Source organism: Protopterus annectens, chromosome 3.part0 (genome assembly GCF_019279795.1).
Source record: "Protopterus annectens isolate FY-2018-M chromosome 3.part0, PAN1.0, whole genome shotgun sequence".
In the NCBI taxonomy this organism is placed as follows: domain Eukaryota; kingdom Metazoa; phylum Chordata; order Ceratodontiformes; family Protopteridae; genus Protopterus; species Protopterus annectens.
Window position 1 is genome coordinate 1,948,177,108 of NC_056731.1, and position 27,748 is coordinate 1,948,204,855.

Consider the following 27,748-nt stretch of genomic DNA (forward strand, 5'->3'; position numbering starts at 1 on the left):
ACTCATTTAGATCTCTATTTAGCCACAATCTTCAAAGAAGTTTTGTCCCAGCAGAGTGGAGAGCAACAATCATCCCTTTGCACAATGGGCAACCATCAATGAATCCTGGAAACTACTGACCTACAAGTCTGACTAGCCTCGTATGCAAGACTATGGAAAGGATAATCCTGGAGCTGATTAACATAGGAATCTCCAGGCTCTAGACCCAACCCAGAAGTTCAAGGGCAGGTCCTGCCTGCTCAATCTGGTGGACGACTGTGAGACATAGATGAGGGTAAGACAGTGCATACCACTCACCCTGACCTGGTCAAGGCATCTGACCCAATACCCCACTCAGGTATTATAAACTCACAAAACTGGGCATAAATCTCTGTCACCAGATGAACAACCAAATGGATCACGGACAGAACACGTTATTAGAGAGGAGGAATCCACATCCAGTATGAGGCCAGTCACCTGTGGAATACCACAGGGCTCAGTGCAAGGCTCCCTCCTGCTTGGGATATACTTCTCAGATGATTAGGCAAATGTAGACTGCCTTTGAATGACCAAGTCTTCTGATGACTGCAAGTTGGGGGCAATCACCGACTCCCCAATCTTGACATCCTACAGTAAGAACTGATGCAGATTAATGATTAGTATTAGAGCTACATCTTCAAACTAAATGCGAAGAAATGCATAATGCTTTTTGGGAAATCAAATACCCCTACACATCACATTAGTAGCACCCTCCTAACAGGGCCCACTGCTGAAAGATCTGGGTACCGAGATAGATAGTAATATGAACTCTGACCACTATGTATCCACAGGGGTGAGAAAATCCTTCTGTGTTCTCTCAGCTTAAGTAAGGACATGGCATCCAGATCTAAGGATGTCATAGTACCACTGTACTCTGCCTTCATCAGACCAATAATAAAAGTACAGTGTACCCTTTGGCACGTACCTTGCCGGGTGCACTTGCAATAGCTGGAGTGCCCTCAGAAGTTCTCACCAAAATAATACAGGGTATAACCACATGTCATATGTGAACTGACTATAAGTCCTATCGCTGTATTCAACTTCCTACTGAATACTGAGGGGTGATCTATGCCTGACCTACAAGGCCACACTCTGACCCAGCCCTGATGGAAATATTGCATATTCGCAAAACTAACTGCACGAGGGTTGCCTGCTCAAAGGATCTAAACCTGAACTCTGGTGCAAACAGAAAAGACACAGATGTGTGTGACAGAGATCGTCCCTACTCTGCAACAGGCTTCATACTCACCTGAAGCAGAACCATTCCCTGACCATCTTCAAGCACAATCTGGACCAATGGATGGGAAATTGCAAATTCATTCTGAGGGTGGTGCCCATGTGCCTTATGGACATAGTCTGTAAAAATTGTCAAAACCCCGCTTACTGACCCTTATCAAAACCCCGCTTACTGACCCTTATCTCCCCCCAGGACAGAAAACTGGGGAAAATCTGGGTAAAACTGTCTAATCTTGTAAGGGCTCAAGTCATTAGCCTATGCAAGATGGTACCTTCAGATAAATGTTAGGATAGACAGGTCTATGATGGGTCTCTTCTGCCCTTCTTTTCTTGAGATAGAAAAATCTTGGAATAAAACCCTTGTCCCATGAATTCTATCGTGACTTGCTCAATAGTATCCCAATTTAAGATGTCTTGAATAATGGCAGTCAGAAGAAATATTAGATTTTGAGGTGGTGGTGGCATGCCTTTGAGGGGGGGAATTTTTTCCCAAAACATGGCATAGCCATCCCTGATAACGGGGAAGATCCACTTGTAGGTGGTAATAGCTTCCCACCTGGACAGGGAGAGTGACACCCTTTGAGAAAGAGGGGTAATGGGGCTAAGAATGGTAAGTGATGCTTGCAGGGGTAGTCACAGGTTTTTGCCTCCCAAGAATTGCCTCTCAGCTGGAGGTTCCTTTTAGGACTTTTCAGGGCATCTTTTCTTAGGAGTTTTCCTTTGTTTTTGAACTGTCCTAGGATCCCTTCCAATGAAGGAGATGCATTTAGCTGCATAGTTGCTATGTTATCTAGGACATGAGGAGAGTAGAAAAGTACAGTTGTGTACACTTACCATAAATGTAGATGTTAGAGTGTATTCACTGTTGCAGTCATTACATTTGGGTAATTTGCTGGCAGATTGCTGTCAGTTGGCCTGATTAACAGTCTTGGGTCCTGCGTCGGTTGCTGTCCCTTCTTCCATGACGTCAGATCGTCAGGGGTATAAAACATGCAGCTGACGCCATTACATCAGTTTTTCTTGCCCCAGATGTCAGGTGCCCGCCAAATGGGGAGCAAAATATATATAAATAATTAAAAACACAAAAATATATACCTCCAAACAAAAGCAAATACACCAAAAAGGCTTAAGTGTAGTAAAAGAAAGGAGAGGCATAGTAAGAGAAAAAGCAGGGGGGCTGGAGGGAGGGTAACCAGGACTGCAACAATGAATACACTTGAACATCTACATTTATGGTAAGTGTATACAACTTTACTACATTCTTCGTGTTTCACTGTTGCAGTCATTACATTTGGGTAGATTCCCAAAGCTATGGTTGGGAGGATGGACTTATACAGCATTAGGACTGGCTATAAGGCCCTGCAAAACAGCAGTGGCAAAGCCAGCTCTGGATTTAGTGAAAATTGGTAAATGATAGTGATTGCTGAAAGTATGAACTGAACTCCAGGTAGCAGCTTCTAGAATATCCCTGGTAGGAACACCTCTGAGAAAGGCTGTAGAAGTAGATGCAGCCCTGGTGGAATGGGATCTGATCTCCTGGGGGATAGGTTTTCCATGGTGCTTATAGCAGAAATCAATACAATGGCTTAGCCATTTGGAAATGGTTTGCTTTGAAATAGCCTTTCCCTCTGCCCCTGCAGCAAATGCTACCAGCAGTTGTTCAGATTTTCTTTGAGATTTATTCCCGTCCAAGTAAAATCCAAATTGTCTGTGTACATCCAATGAATGCAGAATCCGCTCCCCCTTGTTCTGTGGATTGGGAAAGAAAGCTGGCAAATGAATGGACTGATTAAGAGCCACACTGGATACCACCTTGGGCATGAAGGATGGGTTGGTCCTGAGCAACACCCTGTCCTCATGAAAGATGATGAAAGGCTCCACTGCCATAAGGGCCTATAATTCAGAAATCCTTCTAGCCGAAGTGATTGCTAAAAGGAAGGCTGTTTTCCAGGAAAGAAATTTTAAGTCTGCAGTAGCAGCTGGCTTGAAAGGAGGTAGAGTGAGTTTCTCCAATACGAAGTTAAGGTCCCAGGCAGGGGTTGGAGCTCTCCTGGGTGGCCTCAAGTTTTTGGCCCCTCTGAGATACTGCTTTAGCAGAGGATGAGGGGGATTCTCTGTTGTAATGAGCTGAAATGGCTGAGGCATGGATTTTTATGGAAGAAAAAGACAGGCCCTTGTGAAGCATCTCAGTTAAGTATTGCAAAATCTGAGGTAAATTGGGCACTGCTGTGCTCATCCCTTGAGATTGATTCCAGGCACAGAATCTTTTCCTTTTGTCAGCATAAGATTTTCTAGTACTAGGTCTTCTCGACTCCAATATGACATCCATCACAGGTTTGCTGAGGGATGCTAAGGGGGAATTTAAGTGATTAACCAAGCTGCAAGATTCAATGTTTGGAGCTGAGGGTGCAGAATTTGGTTGTTCTGCTGAGACAGTAAGGAAGGTGTCTGAGGCAGGTGCCATGGAGAAATGTGTGACAGACTGCGTAGGAGTGGGTACCAGTGTTGCCGAGGTCAGTCTGAAGCAATCAAAATAATTTTTGGTTTGTCCTGTTTGACTTTTAGTAGAACTTTGGAAAGCAAAGGCAGAGGGGGAAAGGCATAGACTGATAGCTTTTCCTAGCTGAAGGACAAAGCATCCACTTTCTCAGTTTTTTTGAGAGGAGTTCTTGTGCAAAATTTGTCCAACTGGTAGTTCTGGGGTGAGGCAAAAAGAACTATGTCTGGGCTCCCCCATTTGCGTGTCAACATGTTGAAAATCCGTGATTCCAGTTTCCATTCGTGTGGGTCCATGAGATTTCTGCTTAGTTTGTCTGCCAAAATGTTCAGCTTTCCTGGCAGGAATTGAGCTTGTAGTTGTACTTGATAGCTCAAGGCCGTGTTCCACAATACCATGGCTTGTCTGCAGAGGGGGTAGGAATGTGTACCCCCCTGCTTGTTTATGTACCACATAACTGTGGTGTTGTCCATCTGTACCCATTAGTTGTCCTGGATGAAGGTAGTCCTTGAAGGCTGTCAGTGCATTCTGTACAGCTAGCATTTCTTTTTGATTGATAAGAAGGTGCATTTGATTTGGGCTCCATTTGCCCTGAATGCACTTCCCTGCCAGATGAGCCCCCCCATGCATAGTCTGATGCATCTGTAGTTAGGGTTTGGGTGGCAGGGGGTGGTGTGAATGACAGTCCCTTGTTTTGGTGGCAGGCCTCTGCCCACCATAGGAACTCTAGTTGCAGGCAAGGTATGATAGGAATCATTGTTTCCAGGCTGTGACAATGTTGACTCCATAAACTTTTTAAGTAGCACTGAAGTTTCCTCATATGCAATCTTGCATATGGAATTAAAAGAATGCAGAAGGCCATGAACCCCAAGGCTTGCAGTATTTGTCTTGCAGATAAGCAGGGTTTTTGTGGCCACCTGTTTGAAGTAAGTCAACAAATGAATTTGCTTTTCTGGCGTAAGGAAAGCCATCTGGGCAGTTGTATTCAAGCTTGCACCCAGGAATGTAATTTTTTGTGAGACCAGTTGTGATTTCTTTTCGTTTATGGTGTAACCTAGACAAGTTAGAACCCTTTTTACAAACACCAGATGTTCTAGAAGAATGGCCTTGTTTTCTGCCTGAATGAGACAATCGTCCAGGTATAGATATATTTGAATAATTCTTTGACTGCAAAATGCAATTCCTGGAGCCAGGCACTTTGTAAATACCCTGGGCGCAGTAGATAAGCCAAAGGGCAGTGCAGAGAACTGATAATGCAAGTAGCCTGCTTTGAAGCAGAGGTATCTTCTGCAAGATTCCCTGATTGGGATATGCAGGCAAGCCTCTTTTAAATCTAGAGTTGCCAACCAGGCATCTTTGCCTAGCATAGGAAGTAACTGATGAAGAGTCATCATCTTGAATTTTGGAATGTCCAGAAAGGTGTTTAGAGTAGACAGGTCCAGAATTGGACGCCATGATTTGTCTTTTCTGGGTACCAGGAAAAGTCTGGAATAGAAACCTTGTCCCTTTCCCCTTCTGGTACTAGTTGAATTGCCCCCATGTTTAAAAGGGAAGGTACTTGTTTCTGAGCCTCTGCCCACTGATTTGGGGTCAGGTCTGGCCATCCATTTGGAGTTGGCAACATGTGGAAATGAAATCTGTATCCCTGGGACACTATTTTAAAACCCATTTGTCCTGGGTTATAAGTTGCCAGTTTTTTTGCATGAAGAGCCATTTTTCCCCCAAAGGGGTGGCTAAGAGGTAAGTGCTTGGTAATTTTAAAGGAAAGTCATTGAGACTGTTTACCATAGGGAGGTGTCTTGTTGTTTCCAGATTTGTAAGGCATCCCACTGCTTATTTCTGAAAGTCCCTTGGGACTGAAACCTGGTACTTTTGGAATGTCTGGGTTTGGCTTGAGTGGCTCTGGAAGGAACTGGAAAGGACCAGTTCTTAGTAGGCCAGTGCCTACTAAATCTTGGAGGTCGTACTTGTAAGAAATCTTTCACAGTTTGCAGAGAGTTAGCTTCATCTTCCATCTTTTTTAGAACTTCTTCAGCCTTATTGCCAAACAAGACGGTCCTGCTGCAAAGAAGCATCCAACAATTTTGCTTTAACATGATCAGGCAGAGATTGCTCCTTAAGCCAAGCATGCCTTCTAAGCACAGACCCAGTAACAGCAGCCCCGCAAGAGGCCTCCAAAGAATCAAAACCACATTGCAAAGTATGTTTTCCAACTTGTTCAGCTGAATGCAATAAATCCTGTAAATCCTTATTTTCCACACAGACATAAATCAACATAATTTTCTCTTTAAGCAGTCCCATGATATGCTGTTGATATTTTAGCATATGGAAATGACAGTTTAAAACCCTGATTGCCAAGGTTGCAGAAGTGTAAACATTTTTACCCCATCTATCCAGTGGTCCTGGAGTCTCTATCAGAAGGGGTAGAATTTTATGCAGTAGAAGCCTTAATGCCCTTGGGCCCCTGAGAAATAGTTTCAGGGTCCGCAACAGGATTTTTGAAAAGGAATTTGTGGGAGTCAGGAACCCTGTAGTATCTGTCTGGCTCACAAGGGGCGGGAGGCAGGGAATCAGGGGCCATACTGGATTCTGAAAACACATCAGCAACGTCTAGTACAGGAGGTATAGCCAAATGCCTATGCTGAGGAAGAAGGAGGAAATCCCTAAGCCTCTTTTTGGATTCAGATAAATCCTGACTTTCCCAGTGGAAATGCTCCCTTAAGGTATGTAAAGTTTCCCCAAAAGAAAAATCCTCAGGGGGGGGGGGGAGGAGAAGGAATGGAATCCTCTGCACCAGAGTCCTCATAAGTAGGTATGGACAAATCTTGTTCATTAGAAGAGTCAGAAGAAACAGAGTCCTGTTCAGAAGATTCATAGTCAAGTTCAGCCCTAGGCCTCTTAGAAGGGGGGGGGGGTTGACTACCCCTGATTAGAGTAATTAAATCTTCAGCCATTTTGATCATTTGTTTTTTTAGATATAGGGGCCTGAACATGTGGCCTGGGCGTCATTTTTTCAGACATAGATTGAGATTTTGGCCTTAATATTGAAGGTGGTGTCTGTTTAATATACAAATCTGTAGGCCTGAATACACCCTCAGAAGCCGGTGCCTGCACAGCGGCTCCGGACCCATCCAAGGTAGAGACATCCATGGGTTCCATAGGTGAAGCATCTTGCGGCATACCGGACTCCAAATTGGTCTCAGTAGAGGCCTGCGAATCAGAAGTGGCGGGTATCAGGGGCTGTGAAAGCACCTCACTGAGTACCGGCGAACTGGCGACTGGCTTAGGAGAAGCATCGTCGGCAGTTTTGGACCTCAATGGCCTGTCTCTGTCTTTTTCTTTGCTTTTTTTGGTATTCCGGTAGTCGGATGGCTAACCAACATCATTTCTGGATAATTAAACAGAGAACTGAAATATTTAGAAGCAAAAATGTACAGACGACGGATAGTGCGTGGATTAAATAAAGCACAAAACCGACAACAAGGTACGTCGTGGTCAGGGCCTAGGCAAGGAATACAGTACAAATGGAAATCCTTATGAGGTATTTGCTTCGCACAAGTAATACAATTATTACCTTTTACTGACATCGGTAAGGAGCAAGAAAAAGTTTCTCCAACGGGGTACTTAGCTTTTTAGTTGAAGACTTCAGTTCTGAAACTCGAAAACGGAAATTTCAGGAGTTGACCGGCACTTGCGAAGTGCTTCTGCTTTGGGCACCGAGCAGCAAGAAAGACTGATGTAATGGTGTCAGCTGCATGTTTTATACCCCTGACGACCTGACGTCATGGAAGAAGGGACAGCAACCGGCGCAGGACCCAATACTTTGTTAATCAGGCCGACTGAGGGCAACCTGCCAGCAGATTACCCAAATGTAATGACTGCAACAGTGAAACATGAAGAACATCTGTCTGCAGTCTTTCATAGTCTTACCTTGGTCTCGGTGAGTTTTGAATAAACTGGCTGCCTGACAGCCAAATAGTAGGTCTTGTCCAAAGGCAAATCTACAATTTTTGATTTGAAAGCCTCAGGTATAGCCTGACAGCAGTGCCATATATACCTGCAGATAACATATCCAGTGGAAACTGCCCTAGAAGAAACATCCACAACTTTGTAACTGTACTAAATGCTGTGTCTCGCAATCTCAGTGACCTACAAAAAGTAAGCTCTGCATCTGATGCTTAGAATCTCCTGCAGTAGGTTCCAAAATAACTAAGGAGTTAAAACCAGAGATCAAATACTTTATTTGAGTCTGGAAATGAATAGCCCTAAAGACTAGGGTAGCATAAGTTAAAACCTTCTTTCCCCAGCTATATACAGCCTTAATTTTTTTTTGTCAGTAGGTATTGCATTAGCACTGGGCAGAAGCTCAGAGGGCTCATCTTAAGAGAGATACTGCAGAAGGGTCTGCCACTAGGTTCTTATATAGATACTTAAGGTTATTCGGGACTTTGTAAACCTGTCTGATCTCAGGAAATGGTTGAGAATCAGGTGTAGAAGAGGTGGATGTTCTGTATAGTCTCCTCAAAAGAAGCTTCTTTTGAGGAGACTATACAGAACATCCACCTCTTCTACACCTGATCGCTTATGAAATGATCGGGAATCAGGTGAAGAATAAGAGGTGGGTGTTCTGTATAGTCTCCTCAAAAGAGCCTTCAATATAGGAATCAGGTGCGAGGGAGTCCCTCCTTCAGAAGAGATTTGCCCTGGAGAATGTAGCTGATAAGAATAGTCCGGAAAAGAGCATAATAATCCTGTTCCTCATCAGTGGAAGAGGAAACCAGGATAGGTTTTAGAGGAGTAGGCTGCTGTTGTGGAGACTCAAAGGAGGGAGGTTTCAAAGACATAATAGCTTTAAATGAGCCTTGTGAGAAATTCATCCATTCTTTCTCTCTAGCTACTGGGGGAGGGGGGGTGTCGCATGCTTAGTGTTTTGCTTTTTCATTCTGGCATGACATCCAACTGGATGAAACATGGAGGTTTGGAGCTATGTCTGACCTCTACTAGACAGCCTGGGGTCTCTTCTCTAACTAAAACCTGTGGGAGGCAGTGTGTTTTTTCTGAAATGATATGCAGCTCCTCAGACATTTCAAGCAGTCTACAAGGATTTAGAAGCCATGCTGGCCTGCAACAGGGTCATGGTAGTGGGCAACTGAAAAGCAGCCTGACTTACAGAGGGGTTGTGTAACCTCAGCAAGTACACTGGAGTCAGAAACATTGTATCCATTCAAAGCCTCAAGTTTATTCTTTAGCTGTAGGGGGATGTCTGTGGATGACCGAGTCAGCCATCTTGGACTGGGCCAAGTATTTAAGAAGCCGGGTCTCGAGAAATGTGTTCAGAGTAGAAAGCCTAGACCGAAGGGTTTTTGGAAAGAATTACTGTTACACAGAACAAGATTTGTGATCATGTTCTGGGCCTAGACAAAAAAAGACACTTGGTATGCAAGTCCTTGTATGGAATCGGCCTACCGCACTTGCACTTACCTCACCTAGTTGACACATTTAATTTTAGCAAAAAAATCATAACATAAAGAAGGTTCCTCAATGGGGCACTTAACTGGATAAATGAACAAAGCAAAGAGAGCAATGAACAGTCCAATGTTTGTATGACCTGCGCTCAGGCTGGCGACGAGATAGTCTGAGGATCCACACTCGTACACCCATCTTTTTACCCGAATGCATATAAGCTGAGGTAATACACTGAACATATGGCCTAGGAAAAATAAAGCTTTGGTACTCCAGCCAGATATCATCAGTGGTGACCCATATGTCAGGAATACTGCAACAGTGTCTTCAGTCAGGATATCACAGAATCCAAAGTTGTCTGATTAAAAAAAGACTAATACCCAATAATGTGAACTGGGGTGATATCTATGATACAAACATTAGGTAGAGGAAAATTAATCTTCAGAGTAAGCTGACTACTAGACAGACGGGAGTGAACAGTCAGCGGCCTGGGCAAATTGTTGTTGCAAAAGTGTTTCCGGCCTTACTCCTGATGGTTGAGGGCAGACCACCTCATTTCAAATTTGTACTACTACGTAACCATGCATAACTGATTACACCAAATCAATGAAAACACAACCCTGACATTCATATTTCAAAAACAAGGAATCTATTGGAGTTTTGTTTGCTATGCACACATCATTTATACATGTTCTGAGTCTTAAAAAAATTAAAACCTTTTACACTCAATATCACAGTCTCCTTACACCTGGCTCACATGGGATCATACGTAATTTAATTTATACATAAAAAGTTCTGTAAAAATTGAATAAAGTAAAATGATTTAAGCACATAAAATCAATCTTATCAACAGTGCATCCGGCCTCTTGGCCTTTAGCTTTGGAATATTTACATGATAAAAGATTAGATCTCTTGGGAGAACAAAAGCAGTCCATACAGCGTGTTCTCACCGGTTATCTCTTCAAGGTGAGAAAAGTCAAATTTATTTATCAATATATTCACAGACACAATAAAACATATAATACATATTTTATAAGCTTTTTAGGCTGCTCATACATACAGAATGGCAGCAAAAAAAAATAAATAATACGCCAGTGAACACATGGCATGGCAGTTTGCGATCCTGGTCAGGCTACAGCAAAAAAGAATTCATTGGTGACCAGAACCCAAACAAAAATGACATGTTTACACAGTCTTTTGGATCCACAACCATAATCTGTAGGGCTCATTGCACTCTCAGCGTATTTTTTCTTTGCTGCGTTCTCTGAATGGCTGCAATAATTTTTTTGTGTGTTAATAAAGTCAACTTATGAGTGTTACAGCCTTTAGTCTCTCTTTCTGGTAAGCAAGCATATCATGAAGTGGTCTCTCTATAAAGTCACCTCCCAAAGAATCCGTTTAATTTTACTCTATCTCCATATCTTCCTTCGGTCTGTAAAAAGGTCCAAACTTCTGCATGTACTTCCTGATGTACTCCCTCGTCTTGTACTTGACATTTTCATTGCACTCTAGGTCCTCGGGGTTCTTGCAATATCTCAGCTCCTTGTTCATTACACCATGGGTCAGCTGGAAGGAATTAAAAAAAATACAGTGGCTTATGAACAAGTTCTAAAACAACAAATACAATTTACAACTACAAAACTTTTGTTTTATTTTCCTGGGTTTAAAAAGCTTCCCAAATGCTCATTGAACATTCAGTACTGGTAATAAATTGATGCAAAACATTTACTTTAAACTGTGGTATAACAAAAACTTGCCACCCGGGTCTACTTTCTCTGCAGCTGAATATATTCTGACCCCCCCCCCCCTTCCTATGATTTATTTTTTTTTTTTTTACTACAGGTTTTCACTTTACATCTCCATATAATATCAGTGTTCTTTATATTGCTTTCTTCAGATTCACTTAAAAAATTCACAATTTTTTTCTTCCATAACATCTACAGAAATACGCAGCTAAGAAAAACTGCTACATTAAACAGGTACAAAAAACATTACTCTGTCTGCTTTATATAGTCTGAGGCCAAATCCTACATATTATGAAATGGGTGGACTTGGCTTGGATCCTAGATCTCTAAAACACAGTCTTCAAAAGACAGTCCCATACCATAATCAGGAATAATAAAGGGGTGCATTAGAAGAACTGTCATCCTTTGTCAAACTGCCAGCACCAGAACTCTCGAGACTAAACGATGTCCGACTTTGAATATGACTGCACATTGAGTAACAGCTTAATTGTCTCTCCCCCAGTGTGAAAGCAGAAACTTAGCAAAAAAAGCCAGTGGACCTGGACTTCTGAGTAAATTTCAGTAACTGGCTAGTAAGCGCACTGCCTGGATGCCAGGAAAAAAGGAATACAGAGGACCTGAAGGAAAATCAGCTACAAACAGCAATAAAAAAACACTGACTGGGAAAAGTACTACAGCTGCTCAGCAAAAAGCAGTTCAAACTCCAGAAATGACTTACAGTAACCTAGAGGAAAGTATAAGGCAACTGCACACAGCACAGACCTGAATTAAACTCTGATGGAGTATATCAACTCAAACAATAAAAGGCTGGAAAAATGGAAGAAGCTTTAAACAGACATTCATAAAAAAGTGGGAGACAGCAGAGTGTTTGTGGAGATTGACTACTCATTGTACACCAGGCAGAAGAGGAGTAAATTTATTCCATTATTCAGGGAATGTCGAGGAGTTGTTGTGAGATTAAAATTTTGAATCTCACCCTTGCAACTCAACATTAACTTAATCTAGTAACAAGTTTTAAGAGAAAGCAAGTAAATGAAAAAGAATATTGACTATTATAATGCTTTTTCTAGTGAACAAATATATGCTTGGCAGTTTTGTGTATGTTTTTCATGTCTCTAGCAGGCAATCTGATAAAGAGAAATGGCCTGGAGAAACTTTTTTATGAAAACCTTCAAGTGTTTTCCTAGCTGAGAGAGAGCTATAAAGATGAGACAAACCCAGTCAGCACTTAACAGAACCAGAAACTGTACCTGTGTGTCTCAGCATGGATAACCTATTAGGTTATCTGAAATCTGTATGTGTGGCTTTTAGTTTGGAACATCTGTTCCTATTAGGAGGGCAAAACTTCAATATTTGAAGATGTACATAGCTTTGTGTGTTCATAGGTTTTATTGTGTATTGAGGGTGCGTTTGTATTTTTGTTTCAGGGTTTTCAACAAAACAAAGTTCTATAAGATGTGAGTGACATACGCTCAAATAGAGAGGACAAGAAACTGTATGAAAGCTTAACCTGGCAAACAGTACATGCATGTATCACAAATGCTGGATCTAGACATTTAACAAAAAAAGTATACATAAAAAGGTGGGAATAATCATTTTTCAAGAATATGATGCTTTCTGCAAAGTCTTTAAACTTTACTAGTCTCACATATGCATACAATAAATATAACAAAGGAAGGTAGATTTTTAAAGAAATTTATAAAAATGTTTGGCATGGAAGATATGAATTCAATAACAGGAGTTTGGAGTGAATTTACACATTATTCGCCAAGATACAAAAACTGGGCTAGGCTAGACAGAATTTACATTTCACAGGAACAAGTGCATTTAATTGAAGGTCTTGATATGCATAGGAGGAGATGATATAAAAATGGTGATGTACAACCAATCTACAGGAAAGTTACCAGGTACAGATAGTATTCCTATGGAAGTTTGGAATATAGGAGAGAAAAAACTGAAAGATCTGGAAAGTTTTGTTTAACAGTAGTTTAAGAGAGGAAGTACCAATATCCTGGAAGAAAGCGATGGCGCTATAATACCTAAAGAGGGTAAAGATCCAGCTTTGCACAGGCCCATTCCAATACTAAACCATGACAAGTGTTTATGCCTATAACGGCTAAAAAAATGGCAAAAGTAATGCTAAAATTGATAGATATTGATCACTGTGGTCTTGTGGAAGTAAGGCAAACATTTGACAACATTGACATAACACTGATGATCTGGAGGGCAGCAGAATGTAAGAAAATACCACATTTGTTGGTGGGTCTTGATGGCAGAGTAAGCTGGGACTTCATGAGAAGAGCAAAGGAAGCATTTGCATTCCCTATTATATTTATAAGGTTGATTAGGAGGATATATGAGGGAATGGAAGTGGGTGGGATGCTCTCTGATAACATTCTGCTTTAGCAGAGGAACCAGGCAAGGATGTCCTCTCTTTCCTTTATTTGCATGATATTTAGAACCACTGGGAAAGAAAATAAGGGACTCAGGAATTCAAGGATATAACTGGTATGATAGTCAAGAAAAGCTGGCTCTGAAAAAAACAACTTACTAGAAATGGAAATCAAAATCTACACCAACTATATTACAAAATAGTGAATATAGCAACAGAGATAAAACTGGAAATGAGATCTTTAGGAAAAAGGTAGGAGCAAACTACATAGGAACAAATAGGAATTGTGGGAACAATACATACAGGGGAGGAATGAGGTTTAAAAGAAGGCGGGACTTAAATGAGCTATGTAATGTTTGACTGAAAACGATTGGGCAGATTATGTGATGCATAATGTTTCCATCTGGGAGTGTGTCAGTATTGGTTTGTGATTTAAAATGCTTGCAACTAGGATTGTGTTGGTGTGGTTTGTTTTCATTTATATAAATGTATGATTGCTTATGTGTGAGTGATTGTTTAATAAAGATGCTTCTTGTTTAAAAAGGGGGGGCAGGAACTGAATAATTTATGTAATGTTGCTTAGGTTATAAGATATACAACAATATATGTGAAACAATATTTGTTAACTTTAACTTGGTTTGATTAATTTTATATAAATGTAAATGTGCCTATGTCAAGTGATAATTCAAATAATGTTGTGGAACATTTTGAGACAGTTTCATACCTTTTCAGAATACAAAATTAATGCTAAAACAAAGACAAAAGTGGTAGAATTATGTAAGCATAAAAATTGGTTCAGTACTATCTATATTTAGGGGGACATAAGATGTGGACAGCAATTAATAAAGAGCTGAAGAATTTTATCTGAGAGGGGAAGATGGCAAGAGTCAAGTGGGATAAGCATATTCTTCCAACAGAATAAGGCGGACTGGGATTATCCAATTTGAAGGGGTACTGCAAAACAACACAGTTAAGGCTTCTATACATATAGCACAGGCAGAAAACTATAATTTAAAGTGGAAAGGGATGATGCTGAAACGGGGGAAGCTCAAGAAACAAGGAGAGACTGGGATGTTGGATGCAGACCTTTAAGGAGAACAAATAATCATACAGAATATTATATTCATAAAGTAGCAAAAAGTATTCTAAGAACTAAGCAAACATGTTTCATAGGTAGGTAACTAGGCTATTGGCCCTAGGGCCTATATAAGCCTAGCCAAAAAGTACCCTGGCTTTCGCCACCCAAGAAAATTATTTTCCTGTGCTCCTGTCAAGCAGGCCCACAGAAGTGATCCCCAGGGTGAATTTTCTATTTCCCATCCAATCATCAAGATTTTTCTTGATGAGTGCTAATGAGGAGCTCTGTTTGACATATATAGACAGTCTGTTCCAGAGTATGGGAAGTCTCTGGGACAGGAATCCAGCACGTGGGAATGGAGAAAGGATATTCTGTCAAGACGGATGACTGCAATTAGGGATACAGGCAACATGCAAGAGGGACCTGGAACTTACTGAAGAAAACTGAGAAAGGAACCAAGGTACTGGTAGCAAATAACTAGAGAGGGAAAGGTAACAGAATGGGAAGACGCCAAAAACATATTTGGACTGCAGGTTAGAGACTGCCTTCCCTATCAAGGATTGACAGAGTAGACAGAGAGAGAGAAAGAAATAGTGGGGTCCTAAATGAAAGACCAGCACTGGTAGAGGTTTTAGTAGAGCACTGGTTGAGTTGTTAGTAGAATCTAGAACAGAAGTTGCCATTAAGAAAGGAATAATTAAGAGAGAATATAAAATATTGCATGATGACTACAAGAATCAATCAATAGAGGTTGGAAAGGATTGAGAAGAGAGACTGGATAAGCAATTCATAAAGAAACAATGGGGAGATGTATGTATGTCTCCCAAACATGCAAAAAAGTACAGAAGATTTAGGATCTTTGCCTGGAAGTGTTTACATAGGTATTTTTATACACCAAGTAGACTCCAAAGAATTTTTCCTCAGGCACAAAGCAAATGTTGGACTGTGTGATGGGGAAGAAAGAGGTAACTGGGAACAAATGTTCTGGGAGAGTAATAGGTTCATAGGTTCATACTAGGCTATCTGCCCTAGGGCATTTATAAGCCTAGCCAGAATGTGTTTGGCTTTCACCACCCATTTTAAATTTATTTTGCTATGCCCTTTTTCGAGGTTAGTATACTGTGCCTCTGTCTAACAGTGACACAGAAATGATACCTGGGGTAAACCTATGATCTCCCATCCACTCATCAAGATTCCTCTTGAAGAGAGTCAATGAGGGACTCTGCCTAACCTGGACTGGGATTTAAATTCCAGAGTGAAGGGAGCCTCTGGGTTATGAATCTGTCCCTCCAGCATGTCCTATTTATTTCAGTGCTGAGGTTCAAGTCTCTCGAGCGCGTAGCTCGATGGGATTTGGATTTTCTGAGGTGCAGCATGCCCATTAATTCCGGGTTGGACATGGCTTTATACGTCAGGCACAGATCGCCTCTGAACAGGCAGTATGCCACTGAGTAGAGCTGGAGTTTCTTTAACCGGGCAGCATATGGCATCTGGTTGAGCCCTTTGATCCTCTTGGTGAGGTACTTTTGGGGTCTTTCCAATTGCTGCAGGTGTCTGGTAAGGTACATCCCAAAAGGGGCATTGTACTCAATTATGGGCCAGATGAGGGATGAGTAAAGAGGCACGATGACCTCCCCTAATGAGCTGGTAGTCTTTAATGATTCCTGCAGACTGCTCTCTTGTGGATACAGGGTGAGCAAACTGGTTTAACCAAGGACTACAATTGCTTTGCCTGAGATGGCCTGCACCTGTCGCCCTTGGGATTCCGGATACCGGCTAAAGCTCTTACCACCCCCCTATAGTGCCTTTTTCAGGCAAGGTTCAAATGACAAATTCACCACCTTAACAGGTATAAGCAAGCAAAATCTGAGTGTAATGCTACTCAATGCTAGAAGTCTAAACCTCAAAATGCATTCACTCGAGGCACTCCTTAAAATGGAGAACATAGACATCTGTGCAGTAACAGAGACCTGGTTCAAGGCTACAGAGAGCACCCCTGCATTACCAGGCTATAATTCAAACCACACCTTTCAGCCACCTAACCTGGACCAAAACACTAAAGGCAGAGGTGTGTCCATATTCATTAAGGATATCCACACCTCCAGGCTAGTTGCGCAGCGTAATACATCCGAGATTATCTAAGTGCAACTAACTCTGGGCAAGACTGCAATCCAAAATGTAACTTGCGACAGATCCCCAACCATGCCCCAGGATTCCCACTCCTCATTTCTTGATAAGACTGGAAAATATTAGGGTAAAACCCAACACCATAATAATGGGCAATTTCAACTACCCCACCATTAACTGGGAAAACTACTCATGCACCAACACATTTGCTCAATGTTTTCTGGAATTCATAAATTCCAATGCCTTGGATCAACGTATCTACACCCCCACCAGGGACAGCAATATCCTAGACCTGGTCATTACCAGCAAGGGCGACCAGTGGTCCACACTCAAGGTCAATTCCTCATTGGTCAGATCCGACCACAAGTTAATCACCCTAGACATCCACATCCCGCCCCTCACCCCCCCCCCCCCATTAGGGAAACTACCATAAAAATTTTCAATTTTCAAAGCCAACTTCACGCTTCTTAAGACAGAAGTGGCAAACTTCACGACACCCATGCAGATGGACAATAGAGGTACGACTGCTGAATCTTACTCAAATGCACTTTATAAGCACTTAGCCAAATGCATGGATTGTGCTATCCCTAAGAAAACCAACATGCTATCCTCCAAAAAGGAACCCAATCTGGTGGTCCCCTGCCATAAACAAACTCTACAACAGAAGAAAGAAACTGTTGCAAAAAAAAAAAAAAAAAAAAAAAAAGAGTAAAATCCCATGACTGGAGGAACTCCCTGGTCAGTCTCAGTAAGAAGCTGAGATCCCTCATAAAATCCTCCAAAGCTAGTTATGAAAACAAAATCGCCACTGATTCTAAAGACAACCACAAAGCATTCTATAGCTATGTCAAGAATCTCAATGGCAACACTCAGATCTGCTCTGAGTTACAGCACAATGGCACTAAATATACAGAACCAACTGATATTGCCAACATCCTGGCAGAGAGGTTCAGTGCTAACTTTACCCCCCTCTCACCCCCTAAAGAGCCCATCTCTATACCGGAAGAATACAAAGTTCCTGTAATCACAGCTGCACAGGTAAAAAAAAAAAACTCTCTCCAAAGCCAAGAATACACAGCATCCATGGGACCTGACAACATCCCTGGCTGCGTGCTACACGAACTGCAAAATGAACTGGCACCCCACCTAAGCATCATGTTCAATCATAGCCTCACCTCAGGCTTTGTGCCCACAGCGACAGTTATCCCACTTCACAAAGGGGGAGCCACCATGGACCCAGAGAACTACCGCCCCATTAGCCTAACGAGCCTGGTCTGCAACGCCATGGAACGTATCATCATGGATCTTATACACAAAGACATTGGTAATCTCCAAACTCTGGACCCCACCCAGTTCGGGTTTGTAAAAGGCAGACCATGTCTCCTAAACCTGATATACTTCTTTGAAGCAGTCACCAAAGCCGTATATGAGGGTAAGGTGGTTCACACAGCCTATCTAGACCTCGCCAAGGCTTTTGACACCATCCCCCACTCTGGAATTATAGAAAAACTGATTAAACTATGTATAAATCCCAATGTCACAAGATGGGTTGCCAACTGGCTTACTGACAGAACCCACAGTGTGAAAGTAGTAAACTCCAAATCCGACTTCAGACAAGTGGAGAACCACAGGGTTCAGTCATGGGTCCTCTCCTGTTTGGTACCTACTTTTCTGAAGCACAGGCTAACACAGAAGGTCTTTGGCTAATGAAGTTCACAGATGACTGTAAACTAGGAGCCATAATCAAAACTCCTAATGATGTGGACATCCTACAAAAGGGCCTCAAGGAGACAGATGCCTGGTGTCAAAGCCATGGCCGCAAGCTCAATGCTAAAAAGTGTATTGTCATCCCCTTTGGTAAAAACTGTGCACCCATGAGGTACCACATATGTGGTAGTCTACTTAACACCGAAAATGTGATGAGACCTTGGGACACAGGTGGACAGTAGTCTCTCCTTTGATAATCACATCCCCACAGTAGTCAGGAAATCCTTCTATGTGGCACACCTTATCACAAAAGGTTTCTCATCCAGGAAAAAAAAGAGGTAATTGTTCCACTCTATTCATCACTCATTAGACCCATTATAGAGTACAATGCCCCTTTTGGTATGTACCTCACAAGACATCTACAACAACTGGAAAGGCCACAGAAATACCTCACAGAGAGGATTACTGGCCTCAAGCAGATGCCCTACGCAGACAGTCTCAAAAAACTCCAGCTTTACTCAGTCTCATATCGCCTACTCAGAGCCAATCTCTGCCTAACATACAAAGCTATGTCAAACCCAGAGCTGTTGGACATGCGCCACTTAAAAGAAATCCCAATCCCTCCAAGCTACACGCTCTAGGGACCTAAACCTTGTCGCTACAATAAACAGAACACGCTGGAGATTCCTGTCCCAGAGACTTTCCATACTCAAACAAACTACCTATCTGTATCAAACAAAGCTCCTCAATTAGCACTCTTCAAGAAAACTCTTGATGATTGGATGAGAAATAGGAAATTCACCCAGGGGATCACCTCTGTGGCTCTGCTCGACAGGGGCACAGGAAAATAATTTTCTTTGGTGGCGAAAGCCAGGGTACCTTTTTGGCTAGGCTTATATAGGCTCTAGGGCCAATAGCTTAGTACCTATCTATGAACCTAAATGATTTTTTGAGCTATGATACAGAATATGAATTGGCTAGACATAGTACAGCATTGCTGAGTCTAATTATGGTGGCTGCCAAAAAAGCAAGTACTACGAAATGGAAATTAAGTTTAACCAAGTTTACTAGAAGTAGCGATGACAGTAACAAAGAGAAATCAACTGTAATTGGGATCATTAGAAAAGGGTAAGAGGAAAATGCATAGAAAAAAATGGGAGATGTGGAATCAATACATGCAGAGGAGAACGAGATTTAAAAGAAGGCAGGATCTGAATGAACTATGTAATGTTTGACAATGACGGAATACATTATAAGTGATGTATAATGTTGCAGCTAAAATGGTTTGTAATGTATAATGTTTACAACTGAAATTGCGTCAGTATAGTTTCATTTTCATTTATATAAATGTAAGATTGCCTCTTCTTTTAAGGTTGGTACAGGGATCCATTCAGAGAGAGGAGGGTCTTCCACTTTAGGAAGAACTTGTCCAAATCACGAACAGGATGGTTGAACAATACATGTCCAATAAGGGGAAAAACTGGGTTCTTATTCCTGAACTACTGAGGAAAGACTCAGCCAAACTATAAAATGTAGAAATGAAACTAAGCTTACAAACCTAGGCAAAATGTCACACCACCAAAACTGTAATGGGAACAGTACCTACAGATAAGGTAATGGGTAAACCTGTATGAAAGTCAAAGATTATCTTTGAAAGGAGTAATGGGAAAAGTGGACTTATTATCCCTGTCCATTTTAAACAGGTCTTGAGATCTTCCCAACCATCCGCCATGGGGTGCTGGTGATGACAGCATACCACAACGTCCACTACTAATTGGTATGGGTGTGTGTGACAGACTGGTACCAGCAGCAGGGTATTAAGAACTGCTGCTAGACTGTACACTAGTCAAAAAAGCAGAACAGTGCATATTGTCACGCTTGGTTGTCAACCTTGCAAGCCTTCAGAAAGGTTGACTATTGTAATCTCCACTTAAAAGTTAAAACACACACAGTCTGTCTCTGAGGTCTAAAGTCATAGGAACATACAAGCAGTACATTTTTTCCACATTAGTATTTTTTTTAATTTCTCTTTTTTTAGCCAACTCTAAGTGGATATTTAAGCACTGGATCTAACATTAATAACATACCTCTCGCTTGTCATATTTTTGGTCTGTTCCTCATAAAACGTGTGGTTTTCTGGCAAATCACTGAGATAATCTTAGGTCTAAAATCACTTTAAATACTTCACATCTTTCAGAAAGAAGATGCATGTTAACATATAAGAGCAATATTTAAAATCTGTCCCTATTTTTGGCTCTTTGTCCCACCATTATGTCAGGCTTTGTCCAGATTTCTTGTGCTAAAAGGTTTGTGTGTTAACTCCCAAAGAAAGGGCTTATGATAACATTGAAATTTAGAGCAATTGCCAAACCTATGTTGACCCAATAAAATGTACTACGTCATGTTTGTGTTACAGTGTCTGTACTTTTTCTGTCAGTGAACCAATTTTTTCTTTCTATATGAGGGAGAGAGAATGCACAACGCCCTAGGGCCTAGAGAAAAGTGGGAAATGGCTAGAAGCTGGTAAAATCCCAAAGGAGTTCTCGACAGTTACATTTTTATTTATTTTTTTGTTTTACATTTGTTAACCAGGAAGGTACACTAGGTCTGATGACCTTTTCAGGCACAACCTGGGCCAATGAGTCAAAGAACACAAAATGAAAAAGTATAAAATGCCGACATACAATATTTGTACACAAATGACATACTAATGAATGCAGGTGTGCAGACAAACAATGGCATACATCAAGAACACAGACAGGCCACTTTACAACAAAATTAAATACAAATAAATCCATCACATAGATTCCCAGAGGAAAAGGTTAGAGCAGTCAATGTCAGATACCTGGGTCAGTGAAGTTTGCCATCACAGAGGCTAGAAAGAGTAGTTGTGTAAAATCTTACCATAACCATCGATGTCCTTCTCTTCCATGTTGCAGTATTCTAATTGTGAGATTTCCTGCCCTCAGGCGACTCGTACGTCGGCTCCTATACAAAAGCTTCAGCTCTGCTGTTGCAGCGTGAGTGGGATGTCAGACGTAAAGCCATAAACCAGGGGCCTTAAATGTGACATCTGCACGCACAATCCTCAGAACGTGAAGGCCAGCAGGCAGAGAGGAAAGACCAGCAGGAGGGATGGCAGTGGGGACAGGTGTGTGGCCTTGGTGTCATTTAGTAGCTTAATTATATCCAGGGCTTAGTTAGGACTAAAGGAGAAAGTATAGAAGTAATGGTGGGTGGGAAGGAAGGAATACTGCAACATGGAAGTGAAGGATATCTATGGTTTTGGTAAATTTACACAACTATTCTATGTCCTTCTATTCCTATGTTGCAGTATTCTACTTGTGGGAGAGTACCACAGCTTAGTTGCATGAAAGGGAGGTGGATACTGAAGAGGATTCTACAAAGCCCTGTAGGATGGCACTGGCGAACCGTGCCCTAGCTGTGGAAACTTAGTCCAGTTTGCAATGTTTGGTGAAAGTGTGGATAGTCGACCAAGTGGCTGCTTCCATGACGGATGCTGTGTCCAGACCTCTTATGAATGCCTTGGAGGCAGCCAACGCCCTAGTGGAATGGGCCTTTACTCCCACTGGAGGGTTTTTTCCACGGTGAGTGTAACAGAAAAAAATAGTTTTCCTGATCCAGCAAGTGATGGTTTGTTTGGAGACTGCCTTGCCCAGGGCTCTGGGGTGAAAGGAGATAAAGAGTTGCTTAGATTTCCAAATGGTTCTGGTTTTGTCCAGGTAGAATCTAGGTTGCCTGTGCACATCCAAGGACTGCAGTATCCTCTCCCTTTCATTAGTGGGGGAGGGAAAGGAAGTGGGTAAGTGGATAGATTGGTTTAGAGACAAGTCATTGACCACAAAAGAGGGATTGGTCTGCAGGGTGACCGTCTTTGTGGAAGGTGGTATAGGGAGGGCAGGCCATTAAGGCCTGCAGTTCTGAGACCCTTCTGGCTGAAGTGATAGCCACCAGCAGGACAGTTTTCCAAGTACACATCTCTAAGGAAGAAGACACATCTGGTTCGAAAGGGTGCTGGGTTAGTTTTTCTGGGATGTAATTGAGGTCCCAGGGTGGAGGGATAGTTTTTTGTTGGCAGCCTCATGTGCAAGATCCCTTTAAGGAAGAGCTTTACTTCGAGCCTGGCTAGCAAGGGAGGATCCAGGGGCAAAGCAGGCTGATATAGTGGAAAGGTGTACTTTCACTGAAAAGTATGAAAGTCCACTTTTAATCAGTTGACACAAGTGAGAACAAAAGAGGCATCCGCCTAGCAAGGCTCCCTTCCTTTGTCCAGACACCACTTAGTAAATATTTCCCACTTAGCTAGGTAAGATTTTCTGGAGGTAGGTTTCCTCGCCTCCAACAGGACTGAAAGCACGTCCTCTGAATAGTGGTGTTTGAAGGGGATCAAAAGTTTATCACCCACAGAGTCAGGGATAACATTTGCAAGTATGGATGAAGGAGAGTTCCTTTGTCTTGTGTCAGTAGGTCCACCTTGTAGGGTAACTTGTAGTGATTGCCCTTGGCTAGACTGAGAAGTAGAGGAAACCAGTGCTGCCTTGGCCAGTAGGGTGCCACTAACATTTTTGGTTTGTCCTTCTGTTTTTTCAGGACTTTCTGGATCATTGGAAAGGAGGGAAGGCATAAAGAAACTTCCCTCTGCATCGCTTGGGAGGGGGAGTGTGACTTTGAGCAGAAGGTCTGCAGCTGCCTGTTCTGGGGAGGCAAACAGATCTATTTGTGGAGTACCCCACTGGTGGACTATGTCTAGGAAGACCCCCCCCCCCATCCAGCATCTATTTGTGCTGTGGTGAGGAGGTCTCCTGCTTTGTAGGTCTGCTTGCCTGTTGTCCTGCGAGGGGATGTAGGTCGCCTGCAGGACCAGGTTGTGGCGAGAAGCTAGGTCCCATATCAGCAGGATCAGCCTGCACAGCTGATAGGCCTTTGTTCCTCCATGTTTGTTGAGGTACCACATAACTGTGGTGTTTTCAGTCACTATCAGGAGTACTCCTGGGACCAGAAGGGGAATAAAGGTCTTTAAGGCTAGGAAGACAGCTGTCATTTCCTTGACATTGATGTGCTTTCTCTGTAGAGAATGGTACCAGTTTTCCTGGACCCTGTAGGATGCCAGAGTTGCCCCCAACCTGAATCTGAAGCATCTGTATGCACCTGTTTGAGTTGGGGTGGGTGGTTGCAGTGGAAGTCCCTGGTTTAGATGGACTTGTTGGATCCACCAGCTGATTTCTTTCTTCAGACAGGAAAGGAGGGGAATATCCTGTTCTATGGGATGTAGGTGTTGAGACCAAATGTTTTTGAGGTACCACTGTAGCTTGCGCATATGCATTCTGGCCAGTGGTAGCATGAGGATGGTTGCTGCCATTAAGCCCAGGAGACACAGGAATTGCCTTGCCATCACCTCCTGGGAATGGAGGGTTTCCTGAAAGTGGGAAGTCGGGGATAGAACCTTGTCCTGTGGGAGAAAGGCCTTCATTTTATCCGTCCTGATTCTGCAGCCTAGGAAAATCTTGTTCTGGCCTGGGTTCAAGCAGGACTTTGGGAGGTTGATGGTAAACCCTAGATTTTGCAGAAGGGACATGGTGAAGAGCTGATGCCTTGAGATGGTATCTTTGGACTCTGCTAGTATTAAGATGTCGTCCAGATAAGGATAAATCTGGATTCCCTGAGTTTTGCAGAAGGCAATGGCTGGAGCTAGGCACTTTGTAAAGACTCTAGGGGTAGTGGATAAACCAAAGGGCAAGGCAGTAAACTGAAAATGAGAGGATGGTCCAGAGAAACATAGAAATTGTCTGTGGGAAGTCCTGATGGGCATGTAAAGGTAGGCTTCTTTTAGGTCTAGGGTGGACATGAAGGCCCTGGGTAGAATAAGAGGCAGCAGAGTGGGTAGCGACAGCATTTTGAAGGAATGTACCTGAAAGTGTAGGTTTAGAAAGGAGATATCTAAAATGGTTCTCCAGGGGCCAACTTTTTTGGGGACCAGGAAGAGACAAGAGTAGAATCCCTTTCCTTCCTGTCCTGAAGGGACAGGCTCTGTGATGCCTAGCTTTAGAAGTTCTGACACGACTTGTAGTAAGAGCTTAATTTGTTTTTTGGGGGAAAAGGAATACTTCTCCTGGGTGTTTTTTTTCTTTCCAGGATGGAAGTACCCTTTTTGGATAAGACCCATTGATCTGTGGTGATGGCTTGCCAGAGGGGGAAGACAGTGCGGAAGGCATGCAAAGAGTGGTAGATGGGCCAGGCAGTCACGCATTAATGAGACCTCCTCTATCCTGAAAGGGTTGTCTGGGTTGAGCAGGTGGTAGATTACGTCTGGATGAAGTAGTTCTTCTTGCCCCTCTTCTACACCTGGAAGAGGAGGCAGCTGCCTGAGGAGGGTTGCGCCTTACAAAAGTGGTTTTAGCAGGTAGTTCCTGTAACAGTTGGGAATGGGGGACACCAGCAGAAGCCCAATGTCCTGTAATTCTTTACTTTTTCCTGCAGATTTTTGAAGATATCTGCAGACTGTTTTCCAAAGAGGAAGTTGTGATCCAGGGGGGCATCCAAGATTTTGGACTTAAAGTCCTCAGGTAGATTCTGCAGTCTTAACCGGGAGTATCTCCTAAGGACAGAAGCAGATGCTACAGAACGGGCAGATGCTTCTGATTGAGTGCCTGGCTACTTCCTGACCCAAGGACAGTTTGGAAGTCATGTCAGTCTTAATGAGACTGTCAGGCATAAAAACCAGCATGGAGGAGGCCTGAGATACTAAGTCTAGAGCATACGTAGTCATGTGGGTCTGATCACTTATGGCTCTGAATGCCAAAGTGGAGAATGTGTATATTTTCTTTCCCATCATATCCATATATTTGCTATCTTTATCAGTGGGTAGGAGGGAGGTGGAAGGCAGCAGTCGAGACTGTTTATTAGGAGCAGTGGCAATAACAGCTGGGTCTGCCAAGGGTGGTTTAACTAGGAATTGTTGCTCCTCTGGCACTTTATACAAGCGGTCAGAGTGCTTCAGGGCCAGAGGCTGGGACTCTTGGGACCTTAGAAGCTGAATTAAAGGCATCCAAGTAAGCAGGAAGCACTGGAGGGACCTCTGAGGGGGAGGAGGATTCCACTTGAAGCAGCTCAAAGGACCCGTTTTGTGCGTCAGTCATTTGGGAAGTATCCCAGCTGAAGTAATCTTTCATCTTTGTGATGGTCTCACCAAAGGTAATATCCTCAGGGGGAGAATCCCCCTCCACAGAGTTTTCATCAGGGGAGTAATACTCCTGGGAAGAAGCAATCTGAGGCGTGTATGAAATGACATCCTCTGAGGAAGAAAAGGAAGAATCATGCTCTTTGTCCCTAACCTGAGAGGTCATGGGTGGGAGGGAAGAGGCAGAAGCAGGCCTAGGGCTCAATAAAGGCAGAGCAGAGGGGGCTGAGGCTGAATGCCTAAGGGCCATGAAGGCCTGCATTAGTGAAGAAGTGAAAGCCTGCCAATTGGGAATGGTTTCTGGAGAAGAAGAGGTATGCTTGTTTTTTTGTTTCTTTTTGGCTGGGGTAGAAGTAGGAACCAGCCTGGAGTCCGACTTTGAAGACAACATTTCCGAAGGCTGGATCCTGGTTGGATGTACCACAGAATCCTGTTCCCCCTCAACATCGATGGGAGTCAGTGTCTGGGCAAGCTCCAAGGATGTGCCGGTCGTCGGCTGTGCAACAGCTTCCTCAAGGGTCATCGTTGAAATCAACGGAACTGCTGAGCGCTCAGCTCCTAGATCATCAGTTGGCGGGGTGTCGGGAAGCAGAGTGGCAGGCGAGGAAGGACTAGGAATCTTGGTCTTCTTTCACAGAGGTTCGTGTCCGGCCTCTGATGCAGGATCCATTCTAAGAGCTAACCGTTTTATGCGCTGGTTTTCTAGGTAAAGGTTTAATGCGGCCAGACGACTGCACAGGGTCTTTGGCACAAATGATTGACAAATCGAGCAGGAGGAATGGTCGTGCTCCTGGACTAAGCAAAAAACACACCTATCATGGGCGTCTTTATGGGGTATCTGGCACCCACATTGGCACTTTCCCTTTTTACCTGACATCAGCTAAAGGCTACAAAAACCAAGCCTAAGCAATAATTAGTGAAACAAGAAAAAATAGAAACCCAATAGGTTACTTAGCTTTATTAATGCGACATCTGTGAATGAGTGCTCGTACGATGCGTAGGTCGTCTGCGGCTGAAAATTTCTGAGGATTGTATGTGCAGACGTCACATTTAAGGCCCCTGGTTTACGGCCTTACAGCTGACATCCCACGCACGCTGCAACAGTCAAGTTGAAGCTTTTGTATAGGAGCCAACGTACAAGTCGCCAGAGGGCAGGAACTTCCACAACTAGACTACTGCAACATAGGAATAGATGCCAACACGATTACCCCTGTAATGCAGCGAGGAGTACTACTAACTGGAGGAAGCCTTTTAAAAGGCTCTACAGAGCAGAAACTGCAGTACAGCCTTGAAAAAGGCTCCTAAGAGATGCCCCCTGTAGTGGCCTCAGGAAGGCTGTGGATAATCTAATCATAGTAGCCTTGAGAAAGGCTGTGGATAATACAATTGTAGTAGCCTTGAGAAAGGCTGTGCGACCTTTTGTAAAGCCCACAAAATGGCTCCCAGCCGGTGTGCTCTCTGCTGGAGAGTATGGTAGCCTTCAAAAAAGCTGTGGTTAGCCCTGACAATGACCTAGTTGAGCCTTTAAATAGGCTGTGGTGATGGGACCTGTACGTCTGGGCTCAATCTATGAAGCCTTGAAAAAGGCTCCAGATGGTGGTGCGCCTCATAGAGTGTGGTCAGGCTTAGGCTTCCCCGGGGAGAAGTCTTCCTTCCCAGTGGCTCAGTCCAGTGTCTGGGTTGGTGGAAGGTAGTAGCCAGCGGTCAGGGTAAAATCTCAGTGAGGGCACTCGGGAAAACTGTGTGCCCAGGCTCCTGTGGGTGGTAGGATGGCAATACATGACCTGTTACGCTGAGGACTGAGTTGGTCTTTTGTTGTTCATGTTCCTATTGATTTGTTTGCCTTGTGCTGCTTCTAGCTTCTCATGACTTTGTTTTCTACGGAAGAGCCTACCACCCACAGGAGCCTAGGCACCACAGTTTTCCCAGAGTGCCCTCACTGACATTTTACCCTGACTGCCGGCTACTACCTTCCACCACCCCCAGACACTGAACTGAGCCACCGGGAAAGCAGACTTCTCCCCAGGGAAGTCTAGGCCTGACCACACGGAGGCACACCACTGTCTGGAGCCTTTTTCAAGGCTTCATAGGTTGAGTCAGACGTACAGGACACATCACCACAGCCTTTTTAAAGACTCAACTAGGCCATTGTAAAGGCTAACCACAGCCTTTGTGAAGGCGACCGTACTCTCCAGCAGAGAGCACACTGGCTGGGAGCCATTTTGTGGGCTTTACAAAAGGTCACACAGTCTTTCTCAAGGCTACTACGATTGTATTACCCACAGTC

General features: G+C 43.2%; 1 protein-coding gene across 1 annotated transcript in view; it reads right to left on the reverse strand.

Annotated features, from left to right (window-relative positions):
* Positions 1-9,840: 9,840 nt before the first annotated feature.
* Positions 9,841-27,748, reverse strand: part of SETD2 (SET domain containing 2, histone lysine methyltransferase) — a 3,532,865-nt gene continuing 3,514,957 nt past the window's right edge. Inside the window, exon 28 of the mRNA XM_044066027.1 lies at positions 9,841-10,780. Coding sequence (XP_043921962.1) covers positions 10,619-10,780 — 162 coding nt within the window. The 3' untranslated portion in view covers positions 9,841-10,618. The remainder of the gene's footprint in view (positions 10,781-27,748) is intronic.